Consider the following 26,154-nt stretch of genomic DNA (forward strand, 5'->3'; position numbering starts at 1 on the left):
CATTATGACTCAACAACTTGATTTATCACTTAAACAGTATTTAATCTGCTTGATGTTTATAGGAATTTGTCATTCCTGGTGGAAAATAACAACAGGTTGATTTTACAAAGGTCAGGCGTTTCTGAGATTGACCAGGTAATATGCCCGATAGAAATTTCGGTCGCCGAAGACTCAATTTCAAGCATCCATTTCTTTGGTCAAAATAAGTTCACTTCAGGTTTTCTCCAGACGGAATTTGAATGTTTCGAGCAAGGTTTTGAGTCCCACCACTGTTGAAAAGATTTTTGTCGAAACGAATTTCTTATTCCGGAACCCAAATGTATTAAATCTCAGACTCTTGCCATCTTCATATGCCAAGGATGTACCATTCGATTTCCTTCGTATGTGACCTATAGAAGATCGAGGAGCATGGACTATAGATTGAAATATCCTTCACTTTAGTGTTTGTCTTTAATAAGCTTTTTGATATATAATATATATGTAGATAATTTAATATTTGACCTGTTGTGATCGGGGAATTTGGTATGGTAACAAATGACGATAAACAAACCTGTCCAGAGTGTGGAGTCGCTCTCTCGATTTCTTTTATTTCCTTTTTCGCAACTTTTCATACAAAAGAGTTCCAATGTATGTAATACTAAATGCTGAATCGTACCTAATCCAGTAAGCGATGGAGCGATAAGACCAAGCAATTATCTCCCATCTCTTGACCCATTACATATACACAACACTGTCTTGCCGCTTTTTTAATCGACTTGCCATGGTTCCAAAGATGGAACATTTGATTAGTTTTAACGTTCGATCTTTCAAGAACTGTGAAATTACAGTAAAACTTTGATGAGTCGAACTTCGATGAGTCGAATTTCTCGATGTGTCGAACTTTTTGCCAAGTCCCGTGTATTTTTTGTGGTTGGACGGTCACCATTCATGAGTCGAAGTCCCGATGTGTCGAAGTTTTCTCGACGGTCCCTTGAACTTCGACACATCGAAGTTTTACTGTAATAAGAAGGTATCATTTAAGGAATAAATACTAGTCTGAGTGAAGCATTGAAAGAGAAAGGGGTCCAATATTAAAAAGCATAAAATCTGGATCTTGCCAGTTCAGAATATGATATATACCAACACAGAAGTGTTAAAGCCAAAACCCTCGATATACCCAGTATGTTCAATAAACCCTTTCAGAACTCCACTGTACCATATTTTCCACGTCACATTTCTGGAAACGTCGCTCGCGAGCCCTTATTCTCAAGTTTAAATGACATAGTTACCATCATCAATTAAAGTGAGATTCTCTTTTTGGGCTAGCTGTGAATAATCTTAGAAAATACTTTAAATTACCTGAGCAAGTCCACGAGTGCTTGTGGATATAATATTGATTTTTTAATCTGGTAAGTGAATAAAGAATAAACAGTTTTATAACGTTCAGTGCTTAATTTCAAAACCGCAAAAAAATTAAGTCAAGCATCGGGACGTTATAAAAAAAGGTTTATTCTACATCAACTTATCATATTTAATAACACAACACACACACACCCCCTCCCCCTTCCCCTCCATTTTTTAAAAACTGACATTCTGTTTGTGACATACGTACGGTGCTTTTTTTTTATAAAAAGTAAGTATGAACGGTTTTTAGAGATAGTTCCGTTTTATGACGATGCAAAGTGTTATAACGAGTTGACAGTGACTTTATATCGTTTCCGGTGTATTGAATTCCAACATATCACCTGCACATGTGTTATCCTTCATCATAAATCACATTTTCTAAATTTAGAATACACCCGGTAAAGTCACAGTTGTAAATTTGACTAAATTGGGATCAGGAAAGCAAGTCATTGACGATATTTATTTGCTAATAAATACCAGACTGAAGAGCCATATACAACATGTGGAAAATAGTGTATTGAACCTGTAGTCTTATTTATGTAACTTTTAAAAGCCTGTCGAACTTGAAGTCCAAAGTCGAGTTTACATCTAACTTCAGTGTGTATCTGAAAGCTTTCAACAATTTTTCCGAGGTAAAATTGACCTGGAATACAAAAAGTATGACAATAAAACTCATTAAAATCATGATTCAAACGGAATATGCGATATAATTGATGTATATTACTTGAATTCTGTCTGAAAATTTCGAATTCTTTACTTCAAACACATTTGTTCTCCCGGGAAGAGAGGTTTCTTTCACAAGACAGACGGTACAAATGTATGTCGGGTTGAAAATAAGCTATGACAATACCCATATGTTAACATAGGCGTAACCCAAACTCATATTCAATAAAAGAAATCTGTGGACAAAAGAAAGATTTACACGGAGACTCCTGGAAAAGTACAATGAAGATATGACCAGGTGTTCTGGAAGAGTAAGCGTCTTCTGCTCCTTGGTTTATATAAGTAATAGTAAGATTCTCAAATGAGCACACGGTAACAACAAAGGAAATTAACAAGCAAACTGACGAGCATCAGACACATCGAACGTCATATTGCACAAGAAAAAGAAAATCTCAATGAGATCACTTCTTCTGAAACGCTGGGAGCATGTCGAGATATTTATGGTGTTTTTGGCCTGTAATATTGATAATCTATCGCCGTTACTCACAGAAATCAGTTCTGTGAAAGCCTTCAAACGACTTGTGAATAAGCAAAACGTACAGGATCATGGTTATAAGAATGCTATAGTTTATCGGATGAATGACTATCATTTTTATGAACTGAAAGACACTTGCATTGATTCATAAATAAGTAGGGAAAAGAAATCGGTCCCTAATTAAAAAAAGATATAGTACTATCTCAGGATATTTCTAATGCGAACGATAATTCTAGTTTCGTACATAACACAGTATTAAAGGATTAGTTTAAATATCAGACACAACCATGCCCTAATTTATGTAATTAGATTGGCGAATTAAATTTACAGGCGTAGATTTCTGCTGAAAAACTTGCACACAATACTGATATGAACACGTAACTTTTGCTGTTGTACGTGATCTGGCGCTGACTGAGATTTATAAGTTTACACGCGGATTTATCCTGGTGTAGAAAGGTAAGGGGATGTCCCGTTCGTTTCCGTTTTCTCTTTGTCAAAGTAAACACGCGAGAATGAAAAAAAATATACCAGTTGATTTATCATGTCAAGAAAATTGAACACAATAGATAAAATCGGTCTGTGGACGGAAATTTGAGTTGAGGAAATCTCTGGTGTCTTATTGATCATCTCAGAAAAAAAATGCAGTTTTTGTAATTTATGATGCGAGATATTTTAAATATCGCGAAAAAGATACTGCCGACATGTCAACAAAATTATCCATATTGATGAAATAACCAAATTTTTTAGATCCTAAGAAATATGTTCTTTGGGTCTCTGAGACAGATGGTTATTTGGAAAAATAATAAGTGAAACCGGAAGTCATGAATAATATACACCACCGTTCAATCAAATCAACCAAGGGGTTAATATAACCTAAAATATCAATTCACTTCGACACACGACACTTGTAAACCTGTTGTCATGCAACGTCAATAAGAATTTTAACATTAACCGAAACAGGCTCATGTAGATCGATCTAATTCTATTTTTACAAATTCAGAGGTTGGTTGTCTGATGACTATTTGTACAAATTCACAGGTTGGTTGTCTGATGAAGGTGATCTGTTAATTTTGTTTTTGCTGAATAAAACTCCATTTCTGTAGTAAAGTATATACTTTGTTCATCTGTTTAGAGAGAGAATTTATATCAGTTGCTGGGGCATAATTTGGCTGGAAGCAAACACCAGACATTATATAAAGAAACAAGTATAGTCTATAAATAGCATTCAGTAACATATCAAATCATGTGAAGCTCAACCAAAATGCATTATTATCAGTTAGCTCTGATAACTTCCCGGACGTTATCCGTGTACGGGGATATTAAATTAGGAGCCGTCCGTGCGTCTAGGCGTCCGAGTAGAACTTCTTCCTGGCTACGACTTGAAAAACGTTAAAGTGATCTCTACAAAACTCTAAACACATGTCAGAATAGTTACCTAGCTATGTCATCTATAATTGACGAGATTTCAGAAATACAAAGTGTACTATTTACAAGCTTATACCGGCTGCACCTCGAAAACCCTTCAACTGATCTCAACGAAGCTTTGTATATATGTCACAATAGAGTCCTTCTTGAATCTTTTGATTTTGACAAGGTTTCATTTCTCTCTGTTTCCATTAAAAATAGTCAGAAATTTTAAAAAATAAAATTGTGCGTAAGCTGTACAAAGCTACATTTTGAAAACTACACAACTAATATATACACGTGTTGAATATACCCGTGAAAGACACAGAAAAATTACATGAAAATAAAATATTAAATAGGAAACAATATCGTTAAAAGATCTTACTAAGTAGGATGAGCTAGTTAAAAATGAAAATTAGACAAAGCAATATTGTTTCAGGGGTCAAACGTCTTTTTGATAAAGGACGGTCACCACTTGTCTGTCCATTGTGAGATGTCCAGTTTATCGCTTCAAGGATTAAACAGATCATACTGCTATCTCGATAACGCGCTTTTGAGCATTGTTTTCACATTACTATCTTTCTTGACTGACGTCAGCCCTGTGTAGCTACCAACAATAGCTTGAACTTTATAGTTGTAAACTAAATAATTGTTGTTCCCCTTGTTTTAAAATTCGACAAGTTTGTTTATCGTTATCAATCTGATTCCCAATTTTCAATAACATATTTTCTCAGTTTGCATTGGTCATGAAAAGTTTCAGTGAAAAATGACCCTATTAATATTCTATTATTAAGTGCATATAAATGTTTTATTTCCAACAGTAAAACAACGAGTTCCGTTTAATGATAAGTTGCCAAGTTATTTAATCCCCCTTTTAGTAGTGATAAGAAGTATTAACCATGCTAATATATACACCAGATTTAGAAATCAACGTTACATCATACCATACTCTTCTTCAACAGACTTGACTCCATATTGTTTTACATCAGAACTAAGAGAAAGTTATACTTTCGATTTCTCTGTAGTAAACGTTCCATTTCTGGATAGCAACTTACGGTGTTTAAAATCCCAGTTGATTTGATATTCAAGGACATTTTCCCCAATATCATATATTCTGTGAAACATCTGTCGACAGCCAACAGATAAATTTACACTACAGGGCTTCGAGAAATGCAAGTTGATGGAGGCTAAGTGGAAGTTTTAAGGGTGCCATCATGATCTCATCGGGAATTATTCCATTTCCTTATGTAATGTAGAATAAAATGTGTTCCATGCTCGTTAGTATGTTATATAGTTTCATTGTTGTTATTACCATATTCTCATGTGGAAATGTATAATTTCTTAATAAGATTGAACAAGATCTGTATGACTGATGTTGATGACGAAGCAGAAGATGGTTACCCTTCTGGAACATTATTAGGGTTTTTATTCTTGCACTTTTGCGAAGGTCTTCGTACAAATTTTCTTTCTCTATGTTTTAACCTCATTAAGTCTGCACTGTAACTCACTGCGAACACAAAACTGCCCCGTCCATGTTCTCTCCTTCACGATCACAGATCAATACAAAAAAACAAAAAACAAAAAAACAAAAACAAAAAACAAAAAACAAAAAATAAAAAATAAAAAATCAATTGCGTTAAAGTTATAGTTAATTCAACGGCATTCATTGTTCGGTACTTTCTGAAGTTTTTGTAGAAAGAAAACAGAAAATGGACGAAATGTTCACGGATTTAGTCTGACTTCTCCATTGGTGTTTCATTGTCACTCGAAAGCATGGAAGTTTTTTTCAATTAGTCTGTGGAGTCTCATCTTATCAATAAACACAGAGTCAAATTAAAATAAAACAAAATCGTTGCTAATATAACTTTATGACGATAAAAATAAAGTCAAGTGATACTTGACCTTATAAACTTCCCAGACCACTCGTAAAAATCTGGACCAAAGAAACTCCTCTGATTTAAAGATACTAGACGCTGTCATACGTCAGTAGAAACGGCTATATTTACGTTGTCTCGAGATTTGCTGTACATCCGTTAGGTGTGTCTGTATATAGACCTGTTTAAAAAGTCCGATATCATCCTCTGAATGAGCTACCCGTATAAAACGCTCACAGTTTCCCGGGTATATTTTATTGTCGGGTGGGATTAACAATGGTTCAGTGTTATTGATGAGATTTAAGGCTTGGAGAGCTGACTAACAGCTGTAGTTAAGGACCCTATACTATTTCTACAAGATACAGTTATTCAACACAAGTTATCACTTATTTTCACATCTGTTTTGCTGAACGAAGTCACATATGAACTTTTGGCAACTTAGTCTCGTCTTTCCTCATAAAATGTTTTATAAAGATGTCAAGAGATCTCCTAAACAATTCAAATGCTGATGTGCGTTTCTTATAAAATTTATATTCACTATTTCCATAATTTAGTAGTTGAAGCGCGTGAAAAGGACATCGCGTAGTTTATTACTGCAGCAGGTTCTATTTACTGTGTCAGTGTAGGAAGAAACACTTCATTTGAGGCCACACTCTTCAGCTTTGACACGGTGTAAATATTATCAAAAAGTCGATATTAAGACATTTGGAGAACATCTGATAAAACTTAGAATTAACAAATTGTGATCACGTCGGCGCGGGGAAGCATGATGGACTACAGTGTGATACTGTATGTAGTTGTATCAGGTAAGAAATTTATTTTTATTTTCGTTTGTAATATCTTAAGTTATTTCAATTTTAATATGCAATGATTACGTCACGATGTTTCATTCTGATTTAGCCCTTGTTAACAGTTCGATATATCTGATTCGTCTGCTGACGGTAATATCGTATTATTGGTAGATGTGTGTTGTCATGTAAAGAATAATTTGAATGAATCGTAATAAAGGATAATATTATCGATTTGATGAATCCCCCGTCCACGTACATTCCTTCGATACAGTTCAATATGATAAAAAAAAAAACCTACCGAAAGGTGTGTATTTTAAAATATTTTCAAAATACGCCATTTACTTGGGTGGTTCGTTGAAATTTAAAGCTTGGTTTAAAGTAGTTTATATTTTATATATTTTTTATAGATATGTATACAATTGATCTAAACCTTCTAAATGTTATTTCTAATTGATGTTTGCTTTGTATGTCATGATTTAGGACATTAGAGTTCAGCCCTAATCACCATCCTAAAACGAATCCTCTCAGATTAAAAAGTACGCCAAAATATCACAGATAATTCAATTTGATTATTTACCTCAGCTTTATTCAACATGTTCGAAGTGGAGTTTCGGTCACGCCCAGCGGTCGTGTAATGCACACGACCTTTCCTTAAAGGGACAGTGGCAGGTACAAGATGAATTACGACGCGTCACAAAGGAATGTTTATGATTGTGCAACAATAATAGTTAGAACCATAAACACTTATAAACATCTCCACAGCTTATCAGGACGGCCAAGCGGTATACCAAGGTTTCTTTAACAGTCTCGATGTTGTGAAGAAATGTTCTTCAAACTCTCCCACGTGAAGCGTTTAAGTAACAATACTTTTATTTACATGCAATCTATACAAGTAACACTGCATATAACGCAAAGCTGTTCATCACACAACATATGCATTTATAGATTTAGTTTAAACTTCAAAATTAACCTAACCTACTACTTTCGATATCGTCATTGCTTCGAAGCATTGTCCAGGGTATGGACATTTTTTTTACCATTTTGTCAATATGGACCGCCATTATCCTTCACTGTTTAATTTCAGGACAAGCTTTCGTTTTATGTAAATACCAGAATGTTCTTTCCGGGAAATACTATTTAAAATGTTAAATATGAAAAAGACCTGTAAGTTTTTGAAAATCAAAATTCATGTTCGTTTTAAAAAGTATTTTATTCAATGATTTGACAATATTACACGCGGTTAACAAATAGAATGACACAAGCTTACAGAAAATATTTATATATATATATATTTAATACAATGTACAGCATATATAATTAAATTGCGAGTGTGGAAATAAGATACTGCGAATTACTCTGTATTTTCAGTTTTTAATTATGTATTCAGAACAATTTTCGTCCTAGTTTAACTTTCGCCTGATAGGGCGAAATGAAAAGGTGAGATAAATGTTGCTGCTAAGCGGTATGATAGGGCGAAGATAATCCTGGGAGACGTGTCACCGTGTACAGTATTTCGGAAAAAAATGGTAACTTTTCTGACACGTGTTCTGTTACACTTCAGTTATACTAGTATTATTTTATTTATTACTCTGACGTAATGCACGTGTATTCCAACATATAACGTATGCAATTACTGCACAGGTGTTGTATCAGTGTCACGTGGTATGCCTGCTGACGCCACTCAGATGTGTAGTGAGGTTTTAGGTCTTGATTGTTCCACTGACTATATCGTACACGGAGAGGAGACCCTGTGTGGCACAGATGGGGTGACTTACCTCAACAAGTAAGTAAAATATGCCCAATTTCCTAACATGAGCAAATGGTTAGATTTGCTACCATAAAAACTTCCCTTTTTTCTTGTTTTGACGACATTGGTAAAAAGTTTCAGTTATGGACCTCCTTTGCACTCAAATGCAGATACGAATACATCATTGACATGCGCAATATGTCTTAAGCTAATTAGCTTTTACAGAATACGCTAGATTTATCATAATCTAGCTGACTTTTCTGGCAAATTTGACCCTTATGTCTTTAAATTGTGGGTCAAGGTCATTTCTGTTAACAAAATTGGTGAGATTTATCGCTAAATTTTGGGCTTTTTAGTTACTCATCACAGAGACGTATATACGTCTCTGCTCATCAGAAGTAGCTTGAAAGTTTTAACAAATTTGGTCAAGCGACCTTTAATATGGACAAGGGTCATTTCTTTTTGCTTACTTTGTCAGACTTGATCTCGGATATCTATCAACCATGTAGCATGTCTCTGGACTTTTACATTAAATACAGGAACAGAGTGTCACAAATTAGCACCTTTCTTCCAAGATAATTTTCATCTCCATGTTTACGTATAGGATTTTATCTCATAATTACAACGTCGACACTGATTTTACTTGATAACAATATTCTTAATTTAGATGACGTCACAATCAATTTATATTTGATATACCTGACGTCATTGTATACAATATGATTTTGCGTCTCTGGTTTATGTCATCAAATCATGTGTTCCGAAGATCTAGATAAATCAGTATTCTCTGCATAAAGACAATTTCAGTTAAAATATGATTTCATAAATATATATAAGAAAATTGCTTGTAGGAAACTAATTTTGTAAAATGATTATTGTAATTCTATTAAACAGATGTTTCCATGTCCAGGCGCGATGCAATGACGTCACAATCAATAAAGCGTACGATGGTAAATGTCAAAATGATGTTACAACGAACGTTGAAACAGCCAAGACGACATTGGAGACAACAAATCTAGCGGAGGTGTCTACGATGACGTCCGAGTATAACTTCCAGTTAAACGAACAATTTTGTAACACGTCACTGGACGACCCATGTCCAACTATTTTAGACCCTTTGTGTGGAACTGACTTTAAGTTTTATCAGAACGTGTGAGTATTTGACAATCTTTATCACGTGCACACGGCGTGCCATTTGATAAAAATACCTTTGTTGTATTTCACTATGTGTATTACCTACTGGGACTCTATGATATGATGTTGACCTAGAAAAAAACTCTTGCATATGATTTCATGACGTTACAATGGAGAGCAATCAGAAGGATCAGGATGAAACGGAAATTCATGTTTCATGAAAAAATAAGAGAGGAAAATTAATGAAATTGCATTAAAAATGTCCAAGCCGTTTTTATACGAAACACATTCTTTCTTAAAATCGTATTGCATTTTGTTTCGATGCGTGCTAAAATGGTTTATGAATCTCTTAGAAAAAATCAATATTTAGATATTATTGCGACGTTAGGTAAGCGTACCTCCTAATCTAGATTGTTTTTATCCCTTTGGATTTTCTCTCTGTCGCCTTATAGACTTTAAAATTTAGGCCCTTAACATCACTGACAAGTCCTAGAAGGATGAAACAGCTACTTGACGCATTTGGCTTTACCGTACCTTATTCTTATTCTATATTGAAAGGTGTTATTCACTTGCTTGTCTTTTGTACAATTATAATATATCACATGGAAATTATTTAAGAAGCTTCATTGTAATTGTCTTTTTACACTCATTAAAAAGAATTTGGAAATTATGAAGATCATCACGTACCACCCATTTCTTTGTCCTATTCTATTGATATCTCCGTTCAAAATGAAATGTTCATCTTTTTGTAAAACCTCTTTTTTATATTTCATAATTCAATGTTTCCTTTTTAGGTGTGAATTCCAAAAAAGCAAATGTGTGGACAGAACTCTAGAACTACAATCTTTAAGTAACTGCAAAGATGGAAAACGTACCTAAAATGAGAAAATGGATTTATCACTTTATAAAACACAACGACGATTCAATCTTGAGTTGAAGATGACAATTGTGAAAAATAATGGTTGCTATGATAGTGGTGTGTTATGATGCTATCACACACAGATATAGACTCGTAACCAACAAAGGAAAATAAAAAAAAATGAAAAGGAAAGAAAACTTTTTTTTGTAAATTTGCAGCTAAAACAAGCGTGCCAATTATAAATATTTATTTAGAATATGTTCATGAACCGACAACTAATAAAATGCAATTGATAATATAAAGCTAAGAATGAAAATCCATGTTGAAATTATATATTTCCAGGTGACATTGAAAGTAAATACGTGAAAAGGTTATGAAACATCTTGATTATGATATCACACGACAGGTGTTGATAAAGCTGATGCCATTAGCGTTTTCAAGAGTTCCTTCAATTTCCCTTATATACACATTTATGACGTCTTGTCTGTATTGTCTTTAATTAAGAAGACATTCATTGATCATCTCCATCATATATTCCAACCAGAATTAGGTTTTATCCACTTTATTCGACCTTTCCCAGTGACGAAACTGTATGGTAATTGTGATCGTTACGATTTTCCTATTGTGAAATTTCCGTTTACAGATAGCCTGCAAAATCTGTGGTGTTTGCACGTTGCATTCGAGTCAATATTAAAATTCCCCTATATCTCGAATCCGAGATATCGACAACTGCTGGACAAATACATAGCACAGACTTCGAGAAATGTAAGGTGACGAAGACTATCAGGAAATTCGCCATGTCCACATTGGCGAAATGGTCTTTTCTTTGAGCGATATGACGTGAACTGTCCGCTACTATAACATGATCGTTGCATTGCTATAAACCTGTGTCTCCTTTGGGAACATGACATTACAAACGTGGATCGACCAAGATTGAAAAGATGGGCGTCATCGATCAAGCTGTAGACATTTACCATTCTGGAACAGCTGATATTCTAATTTGTGATTTTTCGAAGGTCTCCCTGTGAGGCTTTCTTATGTTCATATTTTCCAATCGTTTAATCGATTTTTAATTTGAACCAAGATTATAAAAACATGCCGATATTTTCCTGTTTCTGATGACAGATTGTGAATTATTAGGTAATAATTACAAGACACTGGAAAGACACGTTAGATGTGTAACCCATCTTAAAGATGCTTTATTACCTCATTTGATCATTTACATTGTCAGCAATAAATCAGAAATTACTTACCTTACCAGGCACACGATCCCATAAGTACTCTTTCTCTGTTTAAGATTTGTCTTTGTCTCAGCAACTAATTAATTAAGGTTTTGTTCAAGTTTTCATTGAACCGGATATGAAAACTACACTTTAAGATTTACACGATAGATATAGATGGATAAACTCATAACACAAGGTTCCAAAGATGTATTTTGATGAAAATTATAGTTTTACGGCCATCATAGTGATCTCATTGCGGCATATGTTTTCTTTGTTCGATATGAAGTTGGACGCGTTTAATGCTCATTAGTTTGCCTTTTGGTTTCGTTGTTGTATACATTGTTCGCATTTGAGAACGTGACATTATTTACTAAGATTGACCAGAGTACGTTTGGCGGGCGTCGTCGGTGAAGCAAAAGACGCTTACTCCTCTGGGATACCTGGTCTTATTCTCCTTGTACATTTTGAGGAGTCTCTATGTATTTCTTTTGTTCACATTTTTCTTGTTACACAGATGTAAACACAGATGTCTGGAAATGTCTATACACAATGGCAATATTCGAACAGACGGACGATAAGATACGGAGATAGATGAGAAACCGAATAAAATAGGCATCTTGGAAATGGTAGACAAAACCAGGTACTTCAACAATGTTTATAGTTGTGACTTTTTCACAAGTGCCAGGCTAATCAGTTCAGTGCGACCTATGTACAGATATGGGTGTCACGACTTTTCCTCTATGAACCTGTTTAAGTGTAACATCAACAGCTATGTCGCCAGTCAGTAGATAAAGACAATATGGAGGATTTAGTAGGATTGCTTTTCCTGATATTCACAGGTGAGAGATCCACAGCAAAATTACTGAACATCCTTTTTGTTGTTTACTAAACTACACTGTTGATGAATTCTTTACATTACATGGACCAGAATATGTGTTTACATCAACACACAACGAAACATCAGAAAGCAAACCGATAAGAAAAACAAACTGGAATAGAAGAGACATAAAAACTACAAGAAAAAATGATCATACTCTCTAAAAATGGAAAGTAAACAAATAGTTCATGCATAATGTGATATAGTGTTCTTCTTTCGCTGAGACATTTTTATACTAACGATAAAGGTAAACACTGTACATGATGGAACATACATAATAACTACCTTACTACCTTAAACCCTTTTTCTATCATGTTAGATCTACAGGAGTTACGCCCCTTTATATTGTAGTAAGACACTATTAAGTTACTTTATATATCTTTCAGACGAAAATCAATGTTACCAGTCTGTAAAATGTGTGGCGATTAAGCAAAAAATGGCGCGATTGATTTGTCTGGAATAAGTTTCATTCATCTATTTTTTAATCCTAATCTTAAGCTTAAGTTATCCAGTTGCACACGTGCCTCAAACCATGGAAACAGCGAGAATTGGATTATGTTTTGTACCTATTAGAGTACTGTCCTGTACCCAAATAAGTGTGGCACGATAGTTGATTATTTGTCCATCTCGCTACAGCTTCCGTAGGTCATGGTCTTTCATCACAACTATGAAAGAAATGGAAGAGGTTGTTGATATTTGACTATATACAACTTGTTTATAAAAGAATAATGAAATATCGACGTGTGACCAAAAGCTAAAAATCAATCAAATGAATGTAAAATACCAGAAAAAAACCACATTTAATGATGCATCCATTGAAAAAGTACAAGGAGAATAAACCAGGCGTTTCAAAAGGCTCCGCGTCTCCTGCTTCTTCTTCAACACTTGCTAATGTTAATCTTGGTCAATCCAAGTAAGTGATGTTTAAACTAACTCATTGATGAATCAAGACTAATTGTTGTATCCTCTATCACTTTTTCATACCAAATATGAAATAATGATAAAGCGACATTTTAAAATAATCTGAATGAGAATTATGAGATTGGAGGACAAAAAACCTACGAATTCTTAGCAATCAATCATCAACGTTTCTGTTGTTTGATAAATCTAATTTAAAATCCATTATTATGTTTATTTTTTTAAATACCGATGACTATCTATCCGTTTATATATTACGAAATAGATGCGAGTTAATTTGTATTTTTAGGATAGCTGCTCACAACCAACGAAATTTTATGACAGCTATAAACAAATACGAGACCATTTGTTGAAAACTCTGAGCGCTATTAGTAAGAAATAAGAGATGTTGGTATATACTATGTCGACACTGAACATATAGACGTTTTAGAACTATTCATCTGTAACAGAGATGAGCACTATGTAAAATAGAAAAGAATACTAATATGAACAGTTTTAATGAAACAATAATGATAAAAAACACTAAGCATTTTTACTTTAGCCCTTATCCAACGAGGGGAGACCGGTCTGCCCGTAGTATCTATAGACCAACTTTGTGAACAGGTTGAACACATGGATTGTGATACAGAATATGTTAGCCACGGAGACGAACAGACATGTGGCATGGATGGAATAACGTATGAAAATTTGTAAGTGATAAATGTCTTTCTATGTCTCTTTAGAACTTAAAGGTGATCATGCTAGTGGTACTACATTAGACATTCTTTCCGTGTTTAAATACCAAAGTTGACTTGACTTGATTTCTTTGGCTTCACATGTAACATCAGTCGTCACTACAAGTAAATATAACAAAGGACAGAAGTTGATATAAAAATGTTTATCTTATGTTAGAATCCTTGTAGTATGTTCTTCATTGTTTATATAATCTTGCTTATAAATAAACAATAAACTGAATTTGTCTACAGTTGCCACTACGCTAAAGCCAGGTGTTCCAACGTTAACATAGGTATCACTAATGTGGGCAGCTGTATTGTAGATGATATTAGGAGTACCCCGCCACCGGACCGCACAACAACACCACATCCTGACGTCATAATACAGGTACAACGTATACATTCACCTTCAAACGAAAGCAGGAGATTGTTTGAAATATCGACAATTTAGAAAAATAAATGGTTATGTTACAATATTTTACCTTGCTCGTACAAAACAACCGGTAAAGCATAATAATGTCACTGTTTACAATGTTAAGTTATTGGGCTTATAAGTCTACAGTACTTTAATTGTGGTGTGGATTACTTTATTAGGTAAGAGGTTGTTTCCATAGTACTGTAGGCCTTATTGCAGATTTTAATGTAATTACAACTGCGACTTCTATGAGTTGTTAATTTCTTTTAAATACGTGAAGCGTTGGAATGCCTTTTGAAGGGAAGCTTGTTTCATGTCTGGTTTTGTTAGCTCCTACGGATTTTAAAGTACATCTATCAGTTTTGTAATTCTGTCTAATTAACAAAGTTGTGATGTGTTATTGCAGTTTTTCTGTAAGAATGCCGATAATATTGACTGCCTGCTAGAAGGTCATGACCCCTACTGTGGTAACGACGGCCTAACATACCAAAATCTGTAAGTACACAATAACTGGCTGATGACCTTTTAAGGTAATTTGATTTTTAAACTATTTCATCTTTTTTTATAAATTCGTGACAGAAATTTCCGTTTGAAGTCTTGTTCCTATAATCGTTGCATATAAACGAGCGTCATACACCATAACGTACTTCAGTTTGTAGGCAAATCCTAAAGAAAAGAGTTAGATTATAAAAGTATTTGTGAGGCGCAATTATTATTAATTTTATCAAAATTCGATATTCACACGTAAAAACGAAAAAACTGAAGTTGTTTAGTACCCTTACCTGTCCCAACCTAATCTCCCATGAAATGTTCAAAAATATTTTCAACACATAGATATATCCCTGATAAAGGGGAAGTCATATCTCCGGTTCTTTGTAGGAGTATTGTTGCAAAAAGAAATAATTTGTTAAGTGTAAATATAGCTTTATGATGGCTTACTATATTACATCAATTTATCTTTTTATTGTAGGTGTGCTTTTGCCAAAGCGAAATGTGTAGACCCAAATTTAGAGTCACAAAGTTTACAGTATTGTAAAGATGCAAGTACAATACAAGAAATTGGGAAGTAATTGTTTTCAGTTTAGTTTGAAATATTTTATTATATTGTGGCTATTTTGAACTTTATCAAAAATATTTACATATCTGTTTGTTGTAGAGAAAATAAAACAAGAAAATACCAGCACTTGTGCATAATCATAATCAAACTCTAATTCAAAATATGAACAAAAGATATACTTGCAAGGAGACTCCTGAAAAGCACAAGTATAATGACACCATATGTTCCGGAAGAGTACATAATTTAGATGACACTCGCCATGTAAATTTTGGTCAAACAATAAGTAAGTAATGTCACGATCTCCAACGAGAACAAGGTGTACAATAACGGAACTAGCAGGCAAACTAACGAGAGTGAAACACTTGCAATTCATATCCCACAAAGAAATGTGCTACACAAAAAAACAAAAAAAAAAGGAGAAAAGTTAAGAAAATATCAATGTGCGACAACAGAAAACAGTGTGGCAGTGTTAAACGTCTGGTAAGGTGTACGAAAAGATTGATATACATATCAATGTGGTGCTAATCATTGAAAATTTTGCATATCTTAAGTCAGAATGAAGTTATTGTCTATTGTTTCCGAAACAAAAGCGATAACAAATTAGGGGCGAATCGAGCAAGAGTTGGGTTGTTTTTAATCGTTTTATGATGTCAATGAAAACAAGACTTAAAGTAATGTTTCCGTGTATATATATTTATTAATAATTTTCGATCATATTTGCAAATGCAAGACAGATTTATAATGGCAACAAAAATGGGACAAAACAATTTGAAGTCAGTTTTGCTATCACACACATGATAACAAAATCAAGAGAACAAATAGGTAGGAAATAAGACAAACTATTGGTATTATACAGTACCGTCATGTGTGATATAAGATAAATAATTACAAAACTTAAAAACAAATTTAAAAAGATTATCATCTAAACAAAAGTTATTCGGTATAACTTGATATTCATGAGCCTGCGATGGTAGTGCGACACCATTTTCAACCCAAGGGAGATAATTCAAATATTATTGCTTTTTATTATCCTAGCATTTTTAGGAATACATGAGTACAGGGTTTTTGTGTCTGAACCATTGAAAGTGAAATTAATGTTGTCAACATTACGGTCCTTTATTTCCACAACACTATAACAACAAAATCAAAGCACCACATTCAATAAAGCATGCATACATTACATTGTACTATACCAATATCAGGAAACATGTTATTGAAAGTGATTCAGCTATAAATGATTATATTTACCACTAGGTTACAATTTGATTATAATGATCCATATTTGTCATTTCAAGTATGAAACTTAAATTGGAATTGATCAGATTTATAGTAATTTCTCACTTTAGTAATAATTGAAAGTACATGTATTACGCGGTAATGTAAGAGACGAGCACCACGATAGTCGTCAGAGAGAAACCACCGACTCGTGTGTCGAGGATATGACACTTTAATTCTACGTCTATTTTAGCAGTTTAGATAAGACAAAAATAGTAATAATATCTCAAGGACAATGAAATAATAAATCTATAAAATTAAATGATTTAACACAAAAAAAAAGAATAAGTTGCACGTCTATTTTAAGAAACATCCATTGTATAAATGAAGCTTCACCAATCACAGTAGGACTTTGAAGGGTAGAAGCGGAGTCCTCCCGGACACGACATGATATGCGCGACACCACCATTATCACACTGGATGTACTTGGCAGGGTTGGAGTGAGCCACTAACTTCCCGGCGTTATCTGTACATGGATTTCCAGAAGTTCCTCCACTGCTTGCTTCGCCAAGTGCATCAGCAGCACAGGACGAAATTTCGTCAAACCAAATCTCACCAGAAGGACAGGGCATAATGAAACGGTCTCCCCATTCATTGCATTGGATGAACTTGGTTCGATCAGGTGTATATGGAAAGTAATATTTGTTTTGCGCTCTAGCTGCCTCTGTACATGGATTTCCGTCGATACCATCATTTGAGTTCCCGTTTCCTTCACTGCCGTCCTCCTCCTCCTCCTCCTCCTCCTCCTCCTCTTCACTGTCTGACGATGAGATGCAGCTTTGTTTGGCAACACTAAACCTCTCCCCGATTGGGCACTGTGTGATCAGATGACTGTCCTCCCCATCACACGTGATGTATTTGTTGTCGTCAAGAGGGTAAGGATGGACAAGATGGCTGTCAGCAATAGCACATGAAGTACAAGGATTCTTTATTGGTGGATTTGTTCCTAAAAGAAAAAGATTGATAAAGAAGAATTAAATAATGCATTACAATGACCATAAAGATGTGGTTTCTTTTCAGTACTCAATAATGGTGATGGCTCATATCTAGGACTTATGAAAATCGGTTTAAGTATAATACAAATAGGGATGTGCTCTTAACACAAATTCATGTTCATATTCCTTATATCATTTTAGTAATAAAGAAATAGCGAGAAGTGCCAAATCAGTTTAAAGCAATGTTCTTCGTGTGTTTAGGTCAGTTTATGGAATTTCATTCGCTTGTTTTAAGCCTCCTCACGGTAACACAGATCGTGGGAAGTTCGTCTACATACCATCACAGAGTTTAGCATAGAAGTCTTCTGCCAAGTCCTTGCTCTGACATTCCTGAAGAATTCCACTGACTCTGCAAAGAATTAAATGCGTGCTTAGAGCATCGACTGGGCTTCCAACGGGAGTACTACTTTTTCCAACTGTGATCATGTGGGCATGTATACAGCTTCCATTACTGTAGAGTTTGCCCGAGGAACATTGTGTTATATACATCTTCTGTGAGTCGTCACAGGTGATGAATTTGGCTGGGTCTGTCGGATGAGAGTGGAACTTGGCGCCGCCCTTGGTACAGGGGTTCGATATGGTATTCCAATCGTTATTCGCAAAAACTAAAACAGACAACAATACGCATTATTATTGATTACGGAGAAAGTATAAAAGTTTGAAAGAAATTAATTTTGCTGTATTGGAGGTAAATTTTCCATATTAGCCCACAAAATCTAATGACTATATAGAATTATATCAATAACAGCATATTAGCCGGTAAAGTTTAATGACTAAATAGTGTTACATCAATGAAAAAATATTTGCCAGCAAAATTTAATTACTAATAGATTTATATCAATTAAAAAAAATTAAGCATTCAAAATTTAATGACTAGTATTATATCAATGAAAAAATATAAGCCCGCAAAATTTAATTACTAATAGTGTTGTATCAATGAAAAAAATATAAGCCCGCAAAATTTAATTACTAATAGTGTTATATCAATGAAAAAAATATAAGCCCGAAAAAAATAATCACTGTTTAGTATTATATCCACAAAAATCAATATTGATTTTCATTGATTGCAAGTATACATGGATTTTTTTTTTAAATTTCGGGATATTACTTCTAAGCATTTTTCAAAGCTTATTACACGATAAAATTGTGACAACCATGCTCTCACATATCATATCTCCTTTATGTAAATGCCACACGACAAAAACATAATTTCATGTGACAGTGAAAACAATGCACACCTCCACAAATGTTTTCAAAGTCTTCTCCATCTACATCACCAGAAGTGCACAAACGCCAGCCGCCATTGGCCTTGCATATAATGTCCGTACCTCAAAGAGAAAACTTCGCATTACAAAATACCACTAGAAAAGGACTCATCAACATATTAATCTAACATGTGTTTCTCGTCAAGTAGAATACATTTGTTATATAACATACTTATTATCACATATCTTGAACGAAAAGATGCTACTTGAAAATTTCGGGTCAGTATTTTGACCGAAATATTAGAAATGTCCTAGAACAATTCATTTTTGGTGATATTGTGATTTTGAAGTAGAATGTCCATCATTAAACAAAGAGTCCATTTATAAGCAAAAATATTCTAGAAACATTCTTACAAAAATAGATGTATCTTTTATTATGTACATAGTAACCTGTATTATTTATAACGCTACTTGTGTTGTGTATATTTTAAATTGTAAAATGTATATAATAATCTGTTATTTATATCACGCTACCTGTGTTATATATATTGTTACCTGTATTATGTATATTGTTACCTGTATTATGTATATTGTTACCTGTGTTATGTATATTGTTACCTGTATTATGTATATTGTTACCTGTAGTATATATATTGTTACCTGTATTAAGTATATTGTACCCTGTATTAAGTATATTGTTACCTGTGTGACGTATATTGTACCCTGTATTAGGTATATTGTTACCTGTATCTTTTGGTGGATCGTTTGACACATCTCCTGTATATGACGCGTTAGGACAGGAAGGATCAGGATTGAGTCGGACGAACGTGACGAAGAGAGGTCTTTTGTCGGTTACGTGAACAACGAAAATAGACGGCGAGCCTGCTATAGCAGTGTCTGTTTTATCATAGAACGCTGGGCTTGGATGTGGCGTAGCAAAAGAGCTATACACGTTTAGCACACCACAATCAACCTCAGTCTGTAAATTAATGTTAAAGGATACAGTTAAATTATTTTGTGACAATGTGGGAGTAATTATAATCATATTCTAAAATGAGAGGAGAGCAATATAATTATAAATTCACACTTTAACTTAATGTTGATGTAACAAGCATTCACCACTGTAAAGTAGCATCAAAGAGTATAACATTTAGGGAGTTCTTGCTCATCAGATCTTAGTGAAGTAGTTTGTAAACTACGAAAAGATATGATCATTAATTTTTTTTTCTTTTAGAAATCAAACACATGTTTCTTTGTTATTTTGTTTTAAATATGAGAACAAATAAATGCATGTTTTGATACCGTGTGAAGACATACATACAGTAATGGTCTTGTTGTTCCCGTCTTCTGTGCTTATCTCAATAGTAGATCCATCTCCATCGCCAACCTCCCCTCCCACTTCCGCTTCCGGTCCTACTGGGTTCGACGCTAAAACATAGGTCAAAACGTTTACTGTTTAGTGAATAATTTCCATTGATGGAATGCGAGTGCACGTGAGTAGTAATTTGTAACGATAGTTGAATGTGAGGTTTTATTGAAAAAAATATATTTACGATATTTAAACGGGATCTTTGTAATTATTTCTCTCAAATTTTCTTTAATACTGCACGCTTATGATTTGTGAGCTGTTTCTCTTCCATGTTTCTTTTGGTATGTGCAATGAACTAGCAAGGTTAAATACCTTGCCCTAGATTCACTGAAGACGCTTTGAATTTGTTTCGTGTTGTGATGAATACATATAACAGAATGTAAACACCTTGTGATTGTCATAAAACATCCTAATTCCGTGAAATAAAATGCCATTACCTCTACATGCACTTTTCTTGATTTCATAGATTATATCGTCGATCTGGTTGAAATTGGTCAAAACGGAGACATGAGTGCAGTCAGGATCACTTGCAGCTGAGTTTAGTTCCGATATTCTGATGTTCCCTATCCCAACAGCAAAGATCCTGATATGGTTTGCTTTTGCATCATTTGCCGTTTGATTTGTAAACGAAGCAGAAAAGGAAGCACCATCTGTGACTAAAATTGCAATCTTTGTTGCGTCTTCCCTGCCGCCATACTTAACCGGAAATATGTATCTGTCTGCGTGTTGAATTCCTGCGCCGATGCTTGTTCCGCCACTACGGTATACAGTGTTCAAAATGGCAGACTTTAAAGAAGTTTTGTCGGAATGTGTTGTTAAATAGAACACCCTGGTTGCTGCAGAGTTAAACTTAACAAGGCCAACCTGCACAGCTGACGGTCCAATGTTTAGATTGTCTACAACTTCTGCCAAGAAGTTCAATATTTTCCTGAAGTTGGTAGACCCCACACTGCCAGACTCATCAATGATGAAAACGATATCAATGGGTTTGTAGTCACATGAACCTGAATCAGAACAGAGCTCCTTAAAAAGATTATCAAATGTCATCTTGTTTAAATATTAAAATATTCAATAGACGCTACAAATGAACTTTGGATGTAAAGTACAGAAAACAATCAGTTATATTAACATAATCTTAAAATTTGCAATATTCTAGTCTAGCTTGTATGTTTAGAGGTTTTTTATTTTACCATTGTTTAACTTAATCATATTGTCATGAACATCGTTAATTTAACTTTGTTCACTTGAGAAAATCGATATTTAGGAAGTTTCTTGTTTTATAACAATTATGCTACGGAATAATAGTTAGACGCTGTAAGTTATGGGGTTTATATAAATAAGATCCTTACACATTTATCTGCTACGGTGATTTATCACTAATATGTCCCAAATGGCATTGCTACTCAAATTTACTTATATAAATCTTTTGTCCTCTAAATGATCATAGTATGCTGACAAGGGGTATAGAAGAAACAAATTCATAATAATATGGTTCCTAATTTATTATAAGATATGCCTGGATCTAGTTAATCAGAGGGTTTTTATATCTAATTTGTATCTCCCGAAGTCGTTATCTGTAATTTATTGGAACAATCACAGAAGATATGTCATTAGAATTCAACCTTTGAACATCTCCACCAACTAGTAATATTTTAACGTTAAATCACGGTTTTGCGTATTCGGTAGCAAATTAAAATCATATGAAATCATGGGACGTCAGTATACACATGGCTACCCTTCAGTGGGTTTGTGGTGTCTTAGTTTAGCAGCTTATAATTGTGTAGTGACTAGTAAAGACTGTACAAGCTAACCAATCTAACAATATTTTGATAAATTATACAAACAAATTGACAAAGCGAACAATATTTTGATAAATTATACAAACAAATTGACAAAGCGAACAATATTTAAGATTGCAATGTCGTCAGTTTACTGTCTTTGGAATCCCCACTAAGATTGAAGGAATAAAAATAATGTTTTTGAAGAATACTTACTTTAATTTAAACAATATTTTGTTCATTAGTAAAATACAAGTATCAGACACAAAATAATGACGGGGAAAGGGAATTTGACAACTTGAAATTGAAATCAGAATTTTAAAAATGATTATGCATTGTTTTTGTCCTTTTTCGACCCTCCAACCCACTGAATTTTAAAATTCATAATGAATCACATAAATCCCTTAATTATTCGAAATACTTCCCTGATACCATTGTAATTATATTTGTTTGCTATGGTTGCCATGGTAACCACCTAAAATTTGCGTATATTAGAATAATGTATAATAGCGTATTCATGGACGAACTGTCATTACTGACTGAAAAATCAATTTTCCGTCATTTACACTTTGAAGATGATGATTGTCGAATAAACAAATGATAAACAAATCATTCAACAAATTAAGAAACAAAGATATAACAAAACAAATTATGAACAAATAACAAAAAAAAAAATTAAACAAATTAAAAAATAAACAAATAAAAAAAAAATTATTAAACAAATAAATAAATAAATAAATTTTAAAAAATATACAAATGAGACATGATTACGGTTGTTCCCGGGAAGCATTCCAAATTTGGAAATTGAAATACAGTGGCCAGACTGTTTTATAATAATTTTAACCAAAAAAAAAGTGGATTTGATTGTAATAAGAAGTCGAAATCATACATAACATGCAAATTCATGGAACTTATATCCCCCGATTTGCAAACATATTGTAAGTAAATATTTTAGAGGTTAGGAGTAAACATGTCATTATGCTTTGTAGATTGATATATTCTCTTGAACTATGATGTATTGCTTTAAAGCTAGAGAAAGATGTAAAGGATTATAGAGAGTAGATGTTTTATTGGACATATCAAATATTAATCAATGAAGTGAACTTATTGAAGAAAACTTGCATACTAGTAACTATAATGGTGCTAAGCAGATCCATGGTCATCAGCAGGTAAAGTAGTCCACACAATATGATGATCAGTACAGGGGACTGGATAATGTTTGTGGGACTTCAAGTCTAAATCAGATTATATTTAGGAAAGTTAGAGCACAAAAACTGACCGGCCAATGAAATGACCAAGTTTCATTTAAATCTGATTATAGTTAGGGAAGTTAGAGCACGGAAATGAACCGACCAATGAAATCAAAGGATACCTCATTAGTATGCATAATTATTAACAGATGACACTGATGGTTAAACTCAGTCTTAATGACCCCAGGATGCATCTGCGGACCAAGTTGCATCCAAATTGGTTGATGTTTAGGGAAGTTAGAACACGGAAACGAAAGTGTGACAGACAGACGGACGGACGGACGGACAAACCCAATAAATATCTCCGGTGAAAGCGGGGGATAATAAAATAGCCTTTGTAACAACTCATTCCTTTTAAACGGTGACAAAATAAGTTCCGGTTACAACATTACGACTGTCGATATGCATAGGTAGTATGACTTCAATCAAAGCTAGAATTACGAAGTAACCGATCTAGATAAAAAAAAATATATGCAGAAAATCAAAACAAAATATGACTTTTGATTTTTATTGACGAAGCATCATATACCTTAACCAAATATAACAAGATCCATCAGGTGTCATCAAATACTATCAAATTTTTTTAAAAAAGCACAGAATTTTGTTAATTTGATAATTTTGAAGTAAGTAACTAGTAAAACACGTACCGTCAGTTTCACTTTCGGCCTTTTGGACTTTTGTCGTATATGTCGCCACGTCTTGGCTGGGCTGGAAATACGTTTTCCACAGAGAAGCCTGACCTGCCACGTCCCCTGGAGCAGGATCCGCTCCTTGTAGTTTTAGGTATAATGACGCTGCCAGGCCAGAGTACAGAGGCTTCAGAAGGTCAGTCCACTGGACACTGGACCACGTGATGTTGAATTTAGACAAAATAAGACCACATTCTTGGTATATGGCGGACGAGCCGCAACTTCTTGTCGAAATGAACTTGGCTTCATCAATCTGTATACAAAATAGAGTCGTCCTGTTATCATAGCTGTTGGTAGGACATTAAACAATATAAAATTAAACCTTTGGTGAAATTGGAGACTATGACAAAGTGTTACCAGGGATTTCAGAGACCGAACAGGGCTAGAGTTCATTTTCTAATCTGCTGGGTGTGTTTTAAGTGAATGCGTACAGTGCTCATTTCCACGCCCAACCTCAACAGAAAAAAATGCATTATTATTTAAGGAAACCATGCACAAAGGAACAGCAAATTGATACGACAGAAAGGAGGCATAAAGATACTATTAGGACACTTCATTTTGCAGTTGTGAGAAATATTTCTAAACAATGGACCTGCAATCAAACATTAAATATAATAATGAGGGGGCCTACAGTTGGTACAAAGCATACTTCATCATTTCCCCAAGCCTGCTTGGTCCGAGAGGGCATTACGAAACCAACTGGGTTTTACCAATTATAGAAAAAATAAGGGAAGGGATATTTCATGTACCAAAATGGAAAGACACAAAAGAACTTGTCAGGTCAGCTGAGAGGTTCCATTAGTGAGTATACAGCCAGATACAAGATGGATTTTATTTTCTCTTATCGTCACAGATTTATTGTAGCTTAAATACGCCAACCAACTGACTGTAGATTCCTCATGAAGATTGAAGGTCATAACAGGTTATAAAAGATAGTTTTGCTTTAATCATCATGGAAGTGTTCTCCTGTCGTTCCTACCTTTTGAGGTTATAAGAAAATTGAGTTTTTTTATCTTTATTATTATTTTGGCCAGTCAAATGTTAACTAAGTGGAAAGAATCGTTCCTGCAGATTTTACGGAAAATACTTGTAATTATTGAAGTTGAATTGAAGTAGGTATATTGGTATTATGGGACATTGCATGTTTGCAAATTGTGTAGATAAAGAAGAGACATTTCGATCCACGTGTGTTATACATATGAAACAAATATCGTTTGAATGCCAACCAACGCGCGGGTCGCTGATTTCCCTCTCTCTCTGTATAGGGTTAGAGCTCTCACGAACTCCCAGCCGACATTTGAAAAAGGTCGATAGAACGTCAGCATATTATCCCAGCAGCAAATGTGTAAAAATATGATTTAAATATAAGTTTATTAATAAACGTACCTGCCATATCCCGCCATTGTAACCGGGTCTATAGGTAGTGGACATTTCACCGTCATCCGACTGGACAATAGCCAAGCGTCGAATGAACAATCGGTCATCTGAGTAGATACAGCTGTCTCGTATACGGTCAGTAACAGCCTGGACAACTGCTGACCCAAATGTTCGCTCCTGCATGGTCAAGTCGGACTGACCATTGCAATACGACTGCAGCATTACTATTGGAATAGAATAGGAAAATGTACGGCATCGCGCTTACATAAGGGCGAAATTCACACAGGAACAGAATTGATGACCTTTTCTTTAATTTCTAGTGATTTTTTTATTTAATAATTATTTTATTGCAGAAAGTTCGTACAATAGGATTTTACTAACTTATTAAGCCCTCTCCATTACATAGTTTATACACCAATACTTAAACAACAAGCAATGTAACAATATATATATAATAATCATTTTTGATTGAAACATAAAGGACTGAAGAGAAGGAAGGAGGGTAGGTAAGGAGGGAAGAAGGGGGTAATTAGTACAAAGGAGAAAAGCTAATTTTCTGTGGTGGTCATGAATCGAAAGTGTTTCCTTTGTATCAATTAAAACTTTACATCAATTTTATGAAA

General features: G+C 34.3%; 2 protein-coding genes across 2 annotated transcripts; one reads left to right on the forward strand and one right to left on the reverse strand.

The window, feature by feature from the left end:
• The first annotated feature begins 6,628 nt into the window (after positions 1-6,628).
• LOC132557732 (uncharacterized) lies at positions 6,629-15,606 on the forward strand. The gene is made up of 10 exons (XM_060222252.1): positions 6,629-6,665; positions 8,292-8,433; positions 9,292-9,549; positions 10,326-10,402; positions 11,034-11,155; positions 12,383-12,452; positions 13,950-14,097; positions 14,374-14,509; positions 14,943-15,031; positions 15,507-15,606. Exons 1-10 carry the CDS (start codon positions 6,629-6,631, stop codon positions 15,604-15,606), a joined length of 1,179 nt encoding a protein of 392 aa, XP_060078235.1.
• Positions 15,607-17,200: 1,594 nt separating this feature from the next.
• LOC132557733 (uncharacterized) lies at positions 17,201-25,753 on the reverse strand. The gene is made up of 7 exons (XM_060222254.1): positions 25,541-25,753; positions 24,113-24,407; positions 20,875-21,441; positions 20,390-20,496; positions 19,813-20,047; positions 18,142-18,468; positions 17,201-17,814 (listed from the first exon to the last, which is right to left on the reverse strand). The coding sequence occupies exons 1-7, from the start codon at positions 25,751-25,753 to the stop codon at positions 17,201-17,203; spliced, it is 2,358 nt and encodes a 785-aa protein (XP_060078237.1).
• Positions 25,754-26,154: the final 401 nt, after the last annotated feature.

The sequence above is a fragment of the Ylistrum balloti genome, unplaced genomic scaffold (assembly GCF_031769215.1).
Source record: "Ylistrum balloti isolate Yb309-2 unplaced genomic scaffold, AGI_CSIRO_Ybal_v1 Utg370714, whole genome shotgun sequence".
NCBI classification, from domain to species: domain Eukaryota; kingdom Metazoa; phylum Mollusca; class Bivalvia; order Pectinida; family Pectinidae; genus Ylistrum; species Ylistrum balloti.

Excerpts from the sequence above, each read along its gene's own strand:
- LOC132557733 (XM_060222254.1), bottom strand. The coding sequence starts at position 25,753 with ATGCTGCAGTCGTATTGCAATGGTCAGTCCGACTTGACCATGCAGGAG. Across the intron at positions 24,408-25,540 it reads ACAATGGCGGGATATGGCAG|ATTGATGAAGCCAAGTTCAT; the intron begins GTACGTTTATTA and ends TTTTGTATACAG. Across the intron at positions 21,442-24,112 it reads GGCCGAAAGTGAAACTGACG|GTTCATGTGACTACAAACCC; the intron begins GTACGTGTTTTA and ends GTTCTGATTCAG.
- LOC132557732 (XM_060222252.1), top strand. The coding sequence starts at position 6,629 with ATGGACTACAGTGTGATACTGTATGTAGTTGTATCAG. Across the intron at positions 6,666-8,291 it reads ACTGTATGTAGTTGTATCAG|GTGTTGTATCAGTGTCACGT; the intron begins GTAAGAAATTTA and ends ATTACTGCACAG. Across the intron at positions 15,032-15,506 it reads GGCCTAACATACCAAAATCT|GTGTGCTTTTGCCAAAGCGA; the intron begins GTAAGTACACAA and ends TTTTTATTGTAG.